Source organism: Phyllostomus hastatus, unplaced genomic scaffold, assembly GCF_019186645.2.
Source record: "Phyllostomus hastatus isolate PE091 unplaced genomic scaffold, TTU_PhHast_1.1 phas_contig_210, whole genome shotgun sequence".
NCBI classification, from domain to species: Eukaryota; Metazoa; Chordata; class Mammalia; order Chiroptera; family Phyllostomidae; genus Phyllostomus; species Phyllostomus hastatus.
In genome coordinates this window covers 32,261,407-32,279,358 of record NW_025333737.1, presented here as the reverse complement: position 1 = coordinate 32,279,358, position 17,952 = coordinate 32,261,407, and the positions used below count along the sequence as shown (strand labels likewise).

At 37.9% G+C, this 17,952-nt stretch overlaps 1 protein-coding gene across 1 annotated transcript; it reads right to left on the bottom strand.

The window, feature by feature from the left end:
• Window positions 1-1,958: 1,958 nt before the first annotated feature.
• MEIOC (meiosis specific with coiled-coil domain) lies at window positions 1,959-16,823 on the bottom strand. The gene is made up of 8 exons (XM_045837567.1): window positions 16,758-16,823; window positions 16,210-16,347; window positions 12,279-12,436; window positions 9,788-9,892; window positions 6,673-8,536; window positions 5,968-6,102; window positions 2,809-2,989; window positions 1,959-2,188 (listed from the first exon to the last, which is right to left on the bottom strand). The coding sequence occupies exons 1-8, from the start codon at window positions 16,821-16,823 to the stop codon at window positions 1,959-1,961; spliced, it is 2,877 nt and encodes a 958-aa protein (XP_045693523.1).
• Window positions 16,824-17,952: the final 1,129 nt, after the last annotated feature.

Here is a 17,952-nt window from a genome sequence, read left to right as displayed (position 1 = left end):
GAAATGACGGGAGCATTAGTTTTTCAGTTTCACTGTAAGTCTTGTGTGGTAAGTTTATATTGTTTCCATAGGTTGTAATTGAGAAGTGCAATACATAAGAACCATCCATTAGAGCACACTCCATAGAAAGGGGCAACCAACTAATTGGAGAATTATCTACAGGGTGACACACAAAATTTCAAAGAATTTTTGTGTTTGGTTTTTGTTAATGGACTAATGTTTCATTTCTGACCACTGTCATGTAAAAGCTTCCCCAGAATTTTTACCCTAGCTTGCCTGGATTAGCATAAAGGCAGAGCAAAATTTCATTTTTGAAGTAGGAAGTTTATATCCAAAGATACCTGAATGGCACTGGTTTATCTACCAACATTATTATGTATTAATAGTAATGAAATTTAAAACTTAGCACCAGTTTTTATCAGTTAAATGAAATTTGATTGGTTTTCTGACAAATGTAAAAAACAAAACCAGATATTTTCAACAAAATAATTTATTTTGCTTTGAGAGACTAAATTAGTACAATATTTGTTTTTTATAACATCCAACATGTCTTATGTCAAACTTAACCACTTTCTATGCAGTGACTAGTGGGGTGATCAATTTTATTTGACTACCTTCAATGTAATTCATTTGGTAGTTCTAAGGCATATCAGTGATCAAAATGTTTCTCCCCACAGTTACTCCTGAATTCTCAATCAGTTTCTTCCGCACATCATCTAAAGAAAATTTATGTGGTGTGATTACACTCTTTTTTTATACCAGGATTTCTAAAACTAGGAAAAACACCAACATTTAAAACATCAGTGTTTATAGTCAAGAATAGTTCAATTAAATTTCATAAGTACATTATATCATAGTTTAACTCATGCTAGAAATGTAAAAACCCAAGATCTGAGTCACATAATATCAACATTTCATATTAATGAATAAATTACTTGGGTTCCATACAAAGATATTAAGTGATGAGAAACAGAAAAAGCCAAGCTTTCAAGAGCACTTTTTTAAAAAAAATACAGAAGCTAACTAATGAACACAACTACACAAAATATACACTAACCAATTGCAAACTAAACTAAAGATTAACCTTAAAAAATACATTTTAAAACTTCGTGATACCCTCATAAAAGGCAGCCAACTAAGGGTATTAAGACAATAGTCATTATTTTAGTTACTGTGCATCAAATCTAAAAGATCCAGATAAAGGAAATGTTTTGTTTCAATTCAATTTAAATACTTTAAAATTGGAAGTATTTAATAATTGATAGTATAATTAAATTTTAAGGATATACACAAATGATTTGAACAGGTTTTATATTCAGTAACTTGCATGGTTTTTTATACTGGTACTTTTATCACTAATTTAGGAGAATCAGATGCATTTCCCTCCTCAAACTTAGGCACTAAGATTTCAAATTATAAATATGGTAGTGTTTTAAATATTAAAATTTTACATGAATATTGGGTTCATTCTTGTTTTCCTTTGTTTCCTAGGTATTATCCAGTTTTGTGAGGAAAACACTTTTATATCACAATCAAAACTTGTCTTGGTTACTAGACTGTAGCCATAATTGGGTCACAGTCATTTGGATTCATTATTTGGAATTATACTTACTAAGGCAGACCTAAGTGAAACATCTTCTAGAAGAATTTCACATTTGCATTTACCTGCACTGCAGAATGGGTTTAAGCAATACTTGGCTGTTAGGAAATATTTAATTTACTTAAACTCATCTTTGACTACTCAACTCCTAGAGTAGGCAACTTAAACTGAGTTCACTTTAAACTATATCTGATTCATTCTAAATAGATTTTTAAATAGAAGTTAGACTTCATTAAGGTATTAACTCTAAATCTGAAAGAAAATGCATTGGAATTTTCAAGTTTGACAAGTTCATTAAAATTGTTGAGCATGTCTTGATACATTGACTTATCAGCTTTTTCTTTCTGCTGGCATTTTCTTAATGTTTGTTTGCATCACCTCTCTGATTCATTGGATTGCTACTATTTATGCTTTCTCGGACTTTATCTTCATAGTTGACTATATCTTGTAAAGCTTTTTCCACATCTGTTTGGCCAGCTGTGTTGGCTGTTTTTGGCAAGGTCATCTGCAGTGCACACCACAGAGTAGTGCGAGCCTTCCGAGTAGCCACGCACATCTCTTTAATTGCTGAAGCAAGGGCAAAAACATCTGTAAAGGAAATAGTCAGTTGACATTAAACACGGTTAAAATTTTCCTTAACTCTTAGAGCCCAGTGCTGTGCTGCTAAATGATCAAACATTTTTAGGACAGGTATTGACTGAGCTAATCAAAGTTCTTAACATTTAAAAGTACAGTACTGACACTATATTTCTGACCCGTATGTCTACGCTTTGGGTAGAACACAGACTTTGATAGAATTGTAATTAAACAGAGCAAGGTACTTTTGGAGTAGATTATGTGGGCATCATTTACCAATTTATTCTCTAGATAAAGTGTAAATCTTAGAAATCCAACCTTTTAATTTTAGAATCTGATTTTATTAACATTCAAACTAACTCACTGCCTTATGAAAAGGATATGCAGACCTGACCTGTGTGGCTCGGTTGGTTGGGTGTCATTCTGCAAATGAGGGGCCACCAGTTCAATTCCTGGTCAGGGCACATGCCTGATTTGCGGGTTTGGTCCCCAGATGGGGGTGCACAGGGAAGGCAGCCAGTATGGAAGGCAGCCTATCGATGTTTCTTACATTGATGTTGCTATCCCTCTTTCTTCTTCCCTTCCCCTCTAAAAATTAAATTTAAAAAAAGAATACACATTAATATTTGTACCTCTGTCATCCTGGCATCTAGGAACTCCTTGCTTTTGCCGATTTGAAGCATTAACAATTTCATCCTTTCTGCGTGACTGTACAATGTGAATGGATTCCAAGTGTCTATCAAGAGCGGTAGAGATATTGGCATGAAGGGGAGAGCTTCGAAGGCGTTCCATTTTGCCTAGTAAAGTTACAACCTGAGGGAAAGATTTTAAAATTTGATAAGGCTTGTAACCACATTGCCTGTCATCAATTTACGTAAAAACAAATCTTCAGTGAAGTAGAAAGCAATAATAGTCAAATAATTGAATGCTTATTGTGTCCTGACACCATGTTGGGGGCAAATAGAAAGTCAGTCTATTGTACCTTTTTTTTTTTTTTTTGAGAAAGTAGCAATAGAGAAATATCAGTTTTGTTGTTTTCACTTATTCATGCATTCACTGGTTGCTTCTTGTAGGTGCCCTGACAGATTGAATCTGCAACCTTGGCATATTGGGATGATGCTCTCTCTAACCAACTGAGCTACCAGGTAGAAGGGGGGGTGGTCCCAGAAAGGAAAAAAACACAATTATCTTTGGGAGGGCAGGCCCCTTGTAGCACAGGCTTTCCTGGTTAGGTTAGTGCTCTAGGAACCCATCTGTATCAGTGTACCAGCTGGAATTGTGAGAGACTGCATTCTGTTTCAGAGAATTTATTTGAAGACTCAACGTGTTTGCCCATTTTATGAGGGGTGATTTACCAGTGCACCTGCCCACACCACGTTGAGTGTTCAGCAGTTTCTGACCAAAAAATGGGATGACCCCCGTTGTCCCACCCTCCCTATTCACCCAATCTTGAAAGGAAACGTTTTGCCAATGTGGAAGAGGTGAAACAAAAAGCAGAAGCACTAAAAGTCATCAAAATTGACAAGTTCAAAAACTGGTTGGAGCAGTGGAAAAAACGTTGATAGGGGTATTGCATCAAATGGAGAGTACTTTGAATGTGACTGAAGTTTAAACATGTAAGAGTAAATATATTTTTAAATAAATAAATTCCATTTATTTAAGGGAGAGAGAAGGGGAGAGAGAAACATGGATGTGAGTGAGAAACAACCAAGGATATGCTTATTGATTTTAGAGAGAGACAAACGGGTTGGGGGAGAGAAAATTGTCGTGATCGGTTGCCTCCCACTCGTGCCCCAACTGGGGATGGAACCTGCACCCTAGGTATGTGCCCTGACCAGGATCTAACCGTTAATCTTTGGTGTATGAGATGACACTCCAACCAACTCAGCCATGTGGCCAGGGCTGCACTGGTGATTTTTTAATAAACTTTAAAAAAAAAGATTTTATTTATTTTTAGAGACACGGGAAGGGAGGGAGAAAAAGATTAGTGTGTGAGAAATACATCAATCATTTGACTCTTACAAACCCCACAACCCAGGCATGTGCCCCTGACTGGAGATTGAACTGGCAACCTTTCAGTTCACAGACCAGTGCTCAATCCACTGAGCCACACCAGCCAGGGCTTAATAGACTTTTTAAAAGAGTTCTTTTCAGAATTGTATAAAGTAGCAAACTAGAAAAGAGTACATGTGAAAATATTTTTGCCCTTTGTGTATTATTGATCTAATGTTGCTAAATATAGATAAAATTATTATGACAGCTATAAAAATGACCTTATAATTTAATGTGACACATTCCAAAGCTGGTAAAGTGTATTTCTTAATACTCAGTTTGCAATCCTTTGATTTATTGCTGAGAAGTGTATAACTGAGAAAAAGGAATTTTAACTTGGAATAGTTTTAAGAAAACATAATAAAAACCTGAAGTTTTTATTAACAACATCTAGCTGTAATCCATGTCTGTATCTGACTACACCATTGATAAATTCCATTGTACAAATTTGATAAAAGAATCTCAACTGACCAAGGCTGAAAGCTAGGTAAAATAAATCTTTTCCCCTGAAATAATTCATATCTGTATTTTAAAAACAACATGGTAAAAGTATGGAACTGATGATATTCAATAAAATAGACTCTTATGTTGATTTGTCTAATTCCTAAAATGGCTTTTATTCAATCATAGAAGCAACCTATTTCACTGCATGCTTTTTCTCAAGAATCCTCATCAAATTTTACTTGGAAAATTCTAACTTTTTAAGAGAGGAAGGTCAAAAAAGAAAAAAATGTACCATACTCTATTAAAGCTGATTAGAAAATCCTGAAATTACAAGAGAGATAATAGGAATAATCATTTATTAAATTACAAAAAGACTTAATATCAGTATTCTGTACACTTTTTTTTCCTTTAATGTGTGATCGCCTTCCAATGGGGACCTGGCCTGCAACCCAGGCATGCACCCCAGAATGGGAATCAGATTGGAGACCCCTGTATTCACAAGCCAGCACTCAACCACTGAGCTACACCAGTCAGGGATCTATACATTTTATTTGCAGTGATATACTACTTTCCCAAAACATGGCTATTTCATAAAATTATGCTTACCTACATACTTCAGTTTATCAATATTTAATATACTGCTGTATATACTTTTTGTTGAATAACTTAACAGTGCAGTGTTAAGAAAATGAAATATTTATAATTCCCTATTAATTTACTATCCTATATAATGCAAGCACAACTTGCTCGTCAAGCTAGAAAACAAAGTCTGTGACTAGGAAATGGGACTTTCCCTATAAATAATACTCAAAATGGTTTTTGCTTTGAAAAAAATTTATTCTATTGAGGATTAGCTCCAAAGCCAATTTGGGTTTGAACAGGAACCTATTAAATTACTAAACCTATTTTTAAGGTAATTGAATGGGGCCACTTTCTCTTTCCCAAATATTAATCATAGCTCTAGGACCAAACATGGAAAAGAATATACTTCAGAGTGTTATACATAAATGCGACTTAAAAATCCTTTAGAATTCTAACTTGCTGAAATGTTTTAAAAATTTAGCACTGGCCAGTGCGGCTCAGGTGGTTGGAACTTCGTTCAGTAAACTGAAAAGCTGCTGCTTCAGTCCCTGGTCAGGGTGTTACCATATGTTTTCTCTCTCTCTCCCTCCCTCCCTCCCTCCCTCCTTTCCTCTTTAAAAGCAATGAAAAAAAATAATAATGTCCTCAGGTAAAGATAAAAAAAATCTATTGGGCAATTTAAAAGTCCACTATTGGAATTTTTTACAGCTTACTCTGGCTTGTTCTCGAAGTTCATCCACAATTAAGCGATCAACTCTAGATGGGTTGGAAGTCAGCCTTGGAATTGGAGTATTGTTAGTACTGGACACTTTTTTTCCTGGGTAATTTTTGGCAAGGGCCAATTCAGTCTGTAAAAAATATAATTATATAATCATATTTTTCTAAATATGATTCAACTGTAATATTTCTCTTAGGCCTAAGCAATAAATTAAAAATTACTCCTTTAAATAATAATTGTTTTGGTATCAAAAGGCAGCAAATACAAACCATAGTGTTTTTCTCTCATACTTAATGCAAATAAAATACCTGAGCACTCCATAGTTTAATACTTTAAAAAGTCAAAGAAATTAACTTTTAACCTGTTAAGAGAAAAGTCTACTTCACTGGCAAAATAAACTTTACATAAGTACAATTTTTTAACCCCAAGTTTAATTTTTTAAAAATTTTAATTGTTCAAGTACAGTTCTTTCACTCCCATCCTGGCCCATCCACCCATCCCTACCCACCAAACCCCAAGCTTTTATAGTCTTTAAGTCAACTAATTAACTCCTTATAGTCATGGACTTAACAAATACTGTCCATTAGAGAAGAATTAACTTTGAAATAAGGCAGGTACTCAAAATACACTAAGGTGAACAAAATGAGGATAGGCAGAGGGGATATACTAAGTCACTCTTAAATGGATAGCTTTGTGTTACCTTTTTTCTCTCCTTTTCTAATGCTCTCCATTGTTCATAGCACTCTTCTAGACGAATATGAAGTTCACTGGCTGGTCCACTACGAGTTTTAATTGGTCTTTGAAATCCAAAAGTTGGCACAAAACCAGAAAAGGAATTATCACCATACATCATATCATTAAAATAAGGGTATAAATGGCTTAAGTCATCATAAGAAAACAAATCATAAGAATCCAACAGTGGAACAACTGAATGGCCAAATGGGTGGGTAGATCTTAGGGGAAACCCATTTGAACCAAGTTGTTGAAAACTCTGATTATGCCTTAAATCTCCCATCATATAATTAGAAAAGCATGACGCCTGTGTGCGATTTGCACGACTATTAATATTGTTGTCTCCACTTCCCTGTCTGTGGCTATTAAAATGACTCTGTGCCTCCAAAAGATCTTGGTATGTATTTTGAGGTAAGCCATCTAAATGCTTTGGAACCTCCTCAGGATCATAATGTCCACTCTGGGGCTTAGCTTGAAAATTATGTTTGTTTACATTCTCAATGATCCCATACTGCTGAGCTGAATAGTTATCACAAAATCCGTTTGGCTGCTTTATTTTTTTATCGGTAACAAATTCAAAGAGATTTTCTTCCACAGTCTTTGTCAGTCCTTCCATGTGATTGACAGATTGAATTCTTTCTGCACCATTATAATTGAAATCAAAACTAGAAAATGCTGAAGGGTTCTCTTGGCAATACTTCTGAAACAAATTGCCATTTGGAGTTAAATTTGTGGATGATAGTTGGGGGAAATCTGAAGAATGGTTAGAACCTTTTGAAGCTGCACTTAAATGACTTAATTTCATCAAGTTACCTTGATTTCGATAAGGAATAGAAGTGTTATTTTTTGTGTGGACATTCATCCAATTTGGCCTATTTAAGTTGATACCTCCTGAAGATGTTGCTGAGTTTGATAATAAATTCACTGTTTTAAAATATTCGGAATTTGAGGGGTCAACTTTAGCAAACTGTTGCTTTTCTGTGACGTTAGCAAAATCATTATTAGCTGGACAAACTGTATGAGGTTTTAGTCCATATTCTGATTTTAAGCCAAAATCAGCAGTGAATGCTGCTTCCTTCACAAACTGTTTTTCTGTCAGATGTGGTGTAGTTTTTGGAAATGTGAAATTCTGCTGGTCAGGTATTTTCTCTTCCATTTTTTTCTGATTTGCTGGTTTAACCTGAAATAACTTTGTGTAGGTGTCTGCTTCTACAGTTGGTGGTTCAGGTGTGCCACTGGCTAATTTTTTACCATCTTGGACACTAAAATTTGAACACTTATTAAGCTTAGCCTTATTAGAATGAGCATATTCTGGGTATCTACAATAATCTGCATTTTCATTGTATCTATTAAACTGGGAAAGAAATATCTCTGCCCTTTTTTGCTGTAATGGTGCTTCAAGACTTTTAACACACATTTTCTCTCTTCCATAAGGGTAAGTATCAAGTCCCGATTCTTTCATGATGTCAGACAGGCCAGCTTGTGGTGTAAAACAGTTTTTGATAAATGGATATTCTTGGAATGTTGTTTTAGCTGTATCATTTGTCTGAACATTGTAACAATTAGAATGATCATTTCGAGAGGAGTACATCCATTGGTCTTCAAGGTCTAAACCAGTAAATCCATGATAAAGTTCATCTATTTTTTGTTGTGGCGTGAAATTACTATTATGCAGGTATTGCTTTTCCACTGCTGACACAGATTCACCACTATAAAAAGCTTGCTGAGAGATGGCTGTATCTACTGGCCTTTTGGTTTCTGTTAACAGGTCATGGTGATCTGCAAATCTTGTGTTCACTGGCCAAACTGACTTTAAATTGGAGGAGCAGGTCCTAGAACAAGTAAATATATTTAATTACAATTTAGGTTTTAAGACTTTATATTCTCAGTGGGGAAGGTAGGAAAAGTTTTCAAAAACATTTATCTTGCCCCACCTCACCATTTTCTAATCCTTTCCAACTTTGCCTTATAAGCTACCATTACATTAAAAAAATTCTCTATTGCTTGAAATGTGCTATATGCTATAAAAATATGTATTTTAATCTTAATATATCTTCACTATACTTTCCCAAAAGGCATTAAATAATAAGGTCTGAGGCTGATGACTGCATGGTCTTACATAAATATTTTATCTATAGTAAGCAGAAAACAAAGTCAGTTTTTCCTTTAATTAGTTACTACATAATACAAGTGATATTGACCACAATTTTTTCAATGAAAAAGATGTCTTGCTGAAACTATTACTGAAATTAAAATATTTTTCATTGGTTACATGTGTGCTGCATACTTCCCTATTTATGAAATAGAACATTTGGGTAATATGGATTTCACACACAAATAAAACAATTAATGTATATTTAAATGGTTTTTTACCAAATGAATAAAATCCACATGGATTTCTGCATAGCAGAGGTTACAGTTTTATTCTTTGGGATATATGTATAAAACCTCCTTGGAATTTATATTCTTTACGCCAAATTTTAGCTCATGAACTCAAAGGAAATAGCTCTAAATTATGAAAGAATAATTTTCCAATTGAAAGTTCTTAATAGCAAATTAAACCCTAGAGCTTGGCTGGTGTGGCTCAGTGGATTCAGCGAGGGGTTTGTCGGTTTGATTCCCAGTTGGGGCAAATGCCTGGGTGGTTGTAGGCCAGGTCCCCAGTGAGGGGCATGCAAGAGGCAGCCACACATTGATGTTTCTCTCCCTTTCTTCCTTCCTTCCTCACTCTCTAAAAATAAATAAATAAAATCTTTTTAAAAAAATAAATCTTAGAGTGAAACTTTCAACTATATGCATAGACCTCAACAAAATCTAGGCTCCTAAAAACAAGTATTTGAATTAAGATGTCTACTGTCAGATGATCCTCTATTAAGAAAAAATAAAAGTTAATGAATAGGATAACTTAGTATACAGGGTGAGGCAAAAGTAGGGTTACAGCTGTTTGTTTGGAAAATAATACAATAATAAATAATAACAAGAATAAACTTCATGTACTCATAACTATAAACCTACTTTTACCCCATTCTGTATGTGAATTTAAAAGCTTACTATATACTATGAAACTTATATGATATACTAACCCATCAGCAAAATATGACTGGGACTTATCTTGTTCTTCCAAAATGTTAGATACAAGTCCATATAAGTCTGTTTCACTGCCATAGTCATTTCTTTCTGTCTGAATCCTAAAAATAAATGAATATCACATGTAAATTATTTTACTCACACTGAAAGACAACATATTGATTTCTATTTCCAGACTTATCCTACCATTGTTTTCTACAAAATATTTGGATTAAATATACACCATAATTTCAAATAAAAAGGGAACAGGAACTCAATAATTTTCACTTTAGCTTATTGTCTACGCTACGTAAACATTTTTCCTTCATTTCAAGTCCTACGTCTAGTTCACAATGTATGCTTACCTTTTATTTCTCCAAAACACATGCTATTTATTATAGGTGACCAAAATATAAATCTCTGACCTATGATGCTTGGTACTGTGGCTGCTCCTGAAAGGAAGTCCAGTCCCATTTTACATCCTTCCATCAACACTTGCTCAGACTTTTGATTTGTGATTTGAAAATATGAACCTGTTGTTCTATTTTTGTGTCTCTTTATACTAACTGTTGGATTATAAAGTAAAATGTGATGTGATCATCCTAGATACCCCAGCAATACTGCAGTTGCCCCTTAAATGTAATAGACCTAGGGGCTCTCTAAATCCTTGCCAAAAAGGTGACTGGATTTCCATGTACCTGATATTCAACCTGGTGACTAACACTGTCTAAATAATACAAAATGTAAAAATGATAAGGAGATGAAAAATTTGTGTCTTTCTACCTCCTATGGAGTTTGGGTAATTTGTTCCTAGAACTAACATGTTTTAAATTATAACTTCTTGTTTTCTCATATGTTGTTTTTAACTTTTAATAGTGTTAGGACATTTTAGAAATAAAAAGTACCTTACATTTGCATAACATTCAAACATTTCATTGATCTTCATAACATAGGATGGGCAAGTTGAGATATTAAACTGCTAAATGATTGATCATTTGAGATATTGAGAAACTTGTGCCTGGCTTGTGTGGCTCAGTGGATTGAGCACTGGCCTGCAAACCAAAAGGCTGCTGGTTCAATTCCTAGTCAGGGCACATGCCTGGGTTGTGGGCCAGGTCCCCAGTTGGGAACATGTGAGAGGCAACCAACTGATACTTCTCCCACACATGTTTCTCTTCCTCTCTTCTCCCTCCCTTTCCCTCTCTCTGAAAATAAATAAATCTTTAGAAAAAAGAAACTTGTATTTTGCAAGGATATATGATTTGCCAAAATTTTACTTGCTAAACAAATGGTCTTTTTCCACTACATCATGTTATTTCATAAATACTCAGTATAAAGTTTTTATATAATATTAGTATATATGTTATGTTATATATACCAAACTGTTAGTAGTTGTTATTGGGAGGTGGGAAAGCAGGTTTAAGGTGGACTTCTGCTTTTCTTTATACATTTTTATAAAGTCTTTTAAAAAAATTTATTGATTTTAGAGAGGGGGGAGAGAGAGAGAGAGAGAGAGAGAGAGAGAGAGAGAGAGAGAGAGAGAGAGAGAGAAACACTGATTTGTTTCCTATTTAATTATGCATTCTTTGGTTGATTCTTATATGTGCCCTGACAGGGGATAAAATTCACAACCTTGGGGTATGGGGACGATGCTCTAACCAACTGAGCTATCTGGCCAGGACCTGGAAAACCTTATTTTTTTCAATGAACAGCTACAAGTTAAAAAATATTTTTTAAATTTTTAATAGAATTATATATTACATAATCTAATAAAATCACTATTTTATAGAGAATTTACCACAAATTTTAACAATTTTTAATAAGATTTTTTAAATAATTATTTTCTGCTTAAACTAAAGATGTATCAACTTCTATCAAATGCTCCCTTACATATAATTAAAATAAAGGTAGATGTCACTCCCTAGGCTTTTCTTTGCAATAGGCTTCCATAATATCTTACCTCTTTTCAGCCTCACTATACTTGCAGTGCCTGGCAGTTGTCATCATCATTAGTATTGTAAAATGTATAAAGGCAGGGATAGTATTTGCCATGTTAATGCTAATATCTCCACTAGGAGAGGATCTGGTATAGAGTAGTCCCTTACTTGTAGAATTACACAGAAAAAGAATTAAAAGTATCTTATAAATCATGTTTATTGTGTACTTGGTGAAGGAAAAAATTACTGGAAATTTAGAATTGAATGAAGAAAGAGATCTAAAAGTTGTAACTCATATATATCTTTCATAACAGGAACTTAAGATTTACTCATTAAAGGTGTCTCTAATGAATAAAAAACAGTAATAAGCTAAAAATTATATATAATTATACATATGCCCAATTTAGGGTTTCCTAAAAGCACTGTAAACATAAAATTATGCCATAACAAAAATTAAAAACAGAATTAAAATGCTGACATAAGGAACAAAAAGCTAATTAATACGACTGGGTTACCGTGTAATCAAACTTAACACTTCATTTAGCTTGAGAAATATAATTTATTAATTTACCTGTTCTTTACATTAATCTGAGAATTAGAAGGCTGCTTAACATCATCTCCATAGGTAGACCATGGTGCATAGAAAAGTGAAGAATCTACAGAACTTGCATATTCTGTTGATGAAGAAAGTGGAGTATAGGTCTGCCTTAGGTCAACATTGTCTTCACTCTGCAATTTTAAAGAAATGCTCGTGGATCAGACACATCAAAACTACATTTATTATAGAATATTAGTGGGGTCATAAGAAATGGGAGGAAATAACATGCATAACATTTGGGAGACAAAATCAAATATAGACAGCCATTTAAGCTTACCTTACTCTAGGGATTAGCATATTTTTTCTGTAAAAGGTCAGATAATAAATACTAGGGTTTGCTGACCATTAGGGTCCCTATAGAAACCATAGATAGATGATATATAAACAAATGGATGTGGCTGTATTCCAATAATTTTTTTTTCTTACAAAAAGAAGCATTTGGCAGATCTAACCTAACCCCTGGGAGTAGTTATTGCTTATAACTAGTAAAAACACCTACCATTATTGCAGTTTTCATTTTTTGAACAGATGAACGTAATGTGAACACTAGCAATGTTATTTTTCATAAAACATTTACAAAACTCAGTCTTAATGCCCTTAATTTTTTAAAAAAAGTGAATGTACATTTATGTAGTTTCAAACAAATTTCAATACGTTATTGTATTTAATCTTGTGACATGATATTCTATTTTATTTTTTAAAAGATTTTATTTATTTTGAGAGAGAAGGGAGGGAGAGAGGGAGAGAAAAATCAATGTGAGAGAGAAACATCAATCAGCTGCTTCACCTACGTGCCCCAAATGGGGACCAAACCTGCAACCCAGGCATGTGCCCTAACCAGGAATTGAACCTGTGACCTTTTGCTTTGCAGGTCAATGCCTAACCAGCTAAGCCACATGGGTCAGGACTGGGTATTCTATTTTAAAAATGAGAAAACTAAGGCCACAAGTTACTGAGCCCACAGGTGACAAAACTAAAACCCAATGGAAGGCCTTGTTACTCTTATTCTAGGGCTTTTTCAAACAGTATCTTTAATTTTCAGTCTTGTTTCTACTTTCAAGAGATACAAGAATGAGATGATATAAAAATATTATGGTCTCTTCAGAAATTTTAAAGGTTTTACAACAATTAGCCCTAACTGGTGTGGCTTAGGTGGTTGGGCATCGTTCCACAAAGTGCAAGGTTGCCAGTTTGATTCCCAGTCAGGGCACATGCCTGGATTGCAGGTTCAGTCCCTGGTCAGATCAGGGTTTCTCTGTTATATAGGTGTTTCTTTCCCTCTCCTCCCTTCCTTCTCCTCACTCTAAAAAATAAAATCTAAAAAAAAGGTATTATTATAATTAGAAGAAAAATACCAGTTAATTTTCTTTTTCTGGTGAACATTTCTATAATGAACTTTGACTAAATAAGGTAAAAAGTTTGAATTTTAAGATTTTAATGACTTAAAATCCTGTCTCCTTGCAAAAAAGGATTGAGGAGCAGTGAAAATAATTTGAAATACTAGAATGAGTTTAATAAATATTAAAGATTAAACATTTAGATGTGTTTTATTCTAGAAAATGCTTCTTTAAAGAAGTCTGAAAGTGTAGGTTCAGAATTTTTAACTCTTCAAATAAGGAACTACTAAAACCTGAGATGTAATGACTACAAGTATCCAGATAGAACACTGTACAAATGTTTTTGTATACAACATGGAGCAAAAGTAGGTTTACAGTTGTAAGTACACTAAACACAGTTTATTTTTGCAGTATTACAATTTATTATTGTATTACTTTCCATACAAACAGCTGTAAACCTACTTTTGCTCCACCCTGTACTTACAAATAGGGAATATAACCTTAGCTAAAAAAATTTCTAATTACTTTTATTCTCTTAATCTCAACAGAAGACATAGTTAAATCAAAGTATTCCTCAATTTTTGTTCTTATTCATAGACATAATTGTAAAACATTTTAAACATACAATACTGAGCTTATGCTACACCAATAAAATATGAAAATTAGCTCTGGCTGGTGCGGCTCAGTGGACTGAGTGCTGCCTGTGAACCCAAGGGTCACCAGTTCGATTCCCAGTCAGGGCACATGCGTGTGTTGTGGGCCAGGTCCTGGTGGGGAGCATGTGATAGACAACCACACATTCAAGTTTCTCTTCCACTCTTTCTCCCTTCCTTCCCTTCTCTGAAAATAAGTAAATAACATCTTTAAAACAATACGGGGTGGGGGGAGAAAAAAATAAAAAGATAAAGTTTTGAAAATCAATACCTTTCAATCATCCATCTTCAAGAATCTCAAATATTTTACAACCATTTGTTTAAATTCTGGTTGTGATGACTATTTGAAATCTATACATAATCTTATTTACATCATGACGACTCTTCTGAAGCTGAGGAAACTAAGGCACAGAAGAATATTTGCTAAGAGTACCACTAAAAACTACCTTTCCAGATGTTAGTAACTTTTATAAAGACTTTTGTCTTTAGAACCTTCATAATTTTATTCTTTTAGTTCTGAAGTTTTTATTATAGGCCTACCTTAACTCTCTTTTAGATGTGAAGTATCCAAAGTGATATAAACAATTGTTCATCTTTTTAAAACAATTGCTTAAACAAAAGGAGCATTTTCAGATTATGTAGTATCAAACAAGGTAAAGGGTACTGGAAACTAAATATATTTTGGGAATATACTTTCAAGTATACTTCACATTTCTATTATTTATTTTATTTACTTATTTTTCATTTTTACTTCACATTTTTAAGTTTTGAGTATTAGAAAATTAGGTCCTTTTAAAAGATTGATTTAAATTTTATATTCCAGGATAAAATAAGCAATTAAAGTAATGTGGTGGATTCAGACATAATTATACTTTAAATTTCTGGATCCTTTTCACTTAAAACATTTACAGACATTAAATATGCAAATGGTTGGGGTTGGCATATTAATTAGACCTAGGTTAATTGCAAACGGACTACTTATATCCTTGACATACTTAAAACTAACTGAAAATAAATCCAAATTTTAGCAGGGACGGAACCACCAGAGAGAGTGGTGGAACGCCGGTCTCGGCAGTGAGGAGACCTGGCTCCCACGTGGGCTGTGCCATTTGGGCACAGATCAAGCTCCCTGTTCCGTAACTTCCGTTTGGGCCTCACTCTCTCAGTCAGCACAGTGAGCGTAGTATTTTATGAGGCTGTGGTGGGGATTAAATAATTTACTTCAGGATATTATTATATCAGAAACATAACAATATCAACACTGATGTCCTGCTTAAATAATCTTAAATGAAAATAACTTACATTACCTTAAGACTAATTTAATGACTAACAAAATTAAATATGTTAGGTGAGGTAAAAGGTAGCACGTAATGTAAGGCATCGTTCAAGCCAGACAATAATTTCACCTTTAAATTCTCAAAAGTATGTTTGGACAGACTTACATGTTTAAACGAGAAAAATATTTGAGGCCACTAAGTGTGGATTTTCTTACATTTCCCAACATCATTGAGGACAAGATGAAAACAAGAATCAGTTACACACACACGCGCGCGCGCGCGCGCGGTCCGGCACAAATAACGCCCCCGTTTAAAATTACAAACGCTTTTATTGCCAACCCACCAGCACTTCGCGCTCGAGCACACGGCAGGGCATTTTAGGTCCAATGCCCAGATTACAACTACATAAAACCACGGGAGACCATAAACTATGACACCCGCACGGCGTCCCCACCGACCGCCCTCCCGCGGGCGTTCCTTCTGGCCCGAGCCCCGTCCGCGTCCCCGACCGGCTCCCAGAGCGCAGCGCCGGCGCCGCCGTGGCGACCGTCCCGTCCGCCCCGAAGGCGGCCCCGCGCGACCCCGCCCGGCGCCCGGCCCGGCCCGCCCCCGCCCCGGCGGCGGCGCCGCGGAGCACCTGCGGTTTGTAGCAGTCGTAGAAGGCCGCGGCGCCGGGCAGCATCACGCCGTTGAACACATCCGTTAGTCGGCCGCCCGCGTCGGCGGCGCACAGGTTCAGGCAGCGGCTCGCACCTCCGCGGAACGCCACCTTGGGCTGCACGCAGGGGACAGGAAACGCGACACAGGCGTCACGCGGGGCGAAGCCCAGACGGCCCCTCGCCGCCGTCCGCCTCGCCTGAGGGCGAAGCCCCGCCGAGGACACGCACGCGGGGCCCCGCGCTCGCGCTTCCCCCGGGATTCCCTCAGCCCCGCCGTCCGCGGGCCCGGCCCGACGCGAAGACCGCGGCGGCGGCGGCCGCCTCCCGCCACCGGCCACCCGTCCCGTCAGCCGCGCCGCCAGCCCCCGCCCGGCCAGCCCCCGCCCGGCCCGGCCGGTCCCATCCCGTCGGGGCTCCGCGCCCCCGGCCGCCCCTCCCGCCCCGCGGCCGCCCCTCAGCCGCTCCTCACCGCCGCCGTCCTCCACGTCTGGCCGCCACCCAGACCCTGACCGTCCCCACCGGTCACCTCGAGTCCCTCCCCGAGGCCTGGGGGGTGAGGGGGCCGCCCGCGGGGTCCGCCTCTCACCTCCATGGGCCCCCCAGCCCCTCCGGGACTCGGCACGGCTCCTGGGGCCCCGGGGCGAGGGGGGGCGTCGAGGCCCGGCTCCCTCAGCCCGCACCCGCTGCTGCCGCCACCACCGCCCCCGGCGCTGCCTGGAGCGGGTCTGTGGGTGGGGGGATCGGAGCGGGGAGGAGGGTCTGGGGGAGAGGCCGTTACATCGCCGACCCCGGCTCGCGACCCGGCACCAGCCGGCCCCGGCTAGCCCCCTCCTGTGAGACCCGCCCCCCGCCTCACACCCCCTCATTGGCCCGCTCCCCAGCCAATGGGCAGCCGCCCCCAGAACCTGTTACCCTCCACCCCCCAGAGACAGGGCCGGGACGGGGCGGTTAGCCGCCCTCGTTCTCTCGCAGCTTTTGAGCCTTTCCCGCTTAGAGTAAACGGGTTCAGGATTGGCCCGGGCCCACAAGCACCGGCCCCAGGATTGGCTAGTAGGGCGGCAAAGGGGCGGAGCATCGGAGGAGCCGGAATGCGGTTTTAGCTGGATGAGATGAGCGAGGGAAGTGGTGGAAAGATTTGAAAGATCGTGCGGCAACTGCTTTATGATCGTAAACGTGTCTGCTGCCCACCTGGTGCCGACATTTTATTTTTGCCCCTTGGGCCCCTCCAACTCCTAGAATCCTTTGGAACCTCCCGGGGAATAATAGAGCTATGCCCGTTTGTATAGCTGGGTGGTGTCGGGAAACCCTCTTCCGAGGGACGCCTGTCGTGGGTCCCGGGCTGCAGTGGCGGTGATGGCTTTTGGCTGTTAATGTAACTCTTCAACAGAGTTCACTTTGATCTGCACAGAACAAGCCATTTACTTTGGCAGTCCCATTTGGGGATGTGGTATTTCAGGAAAATGCAAGGTTTTGTCCCCAGATAATGCTGAAAAAAATTGTGCGAGTTGAAATATGGAAGATGATCAAAGTAAACATGATAAACACCTTTAGGGTGTTTATATTTGCCTGGGCCGCTCGGTTGGTTGGAACATTGTCCCCATATGTCAAGGTCGTGGGTTCCATCCCTGGTCAGGGCGCATGTAAGAACCAACCAACGAGTGCGTAAATAAGCGGCAAAACAACAAATCGATGTCTCTCTCTCTCTCTCTCTCCCCCTCCCT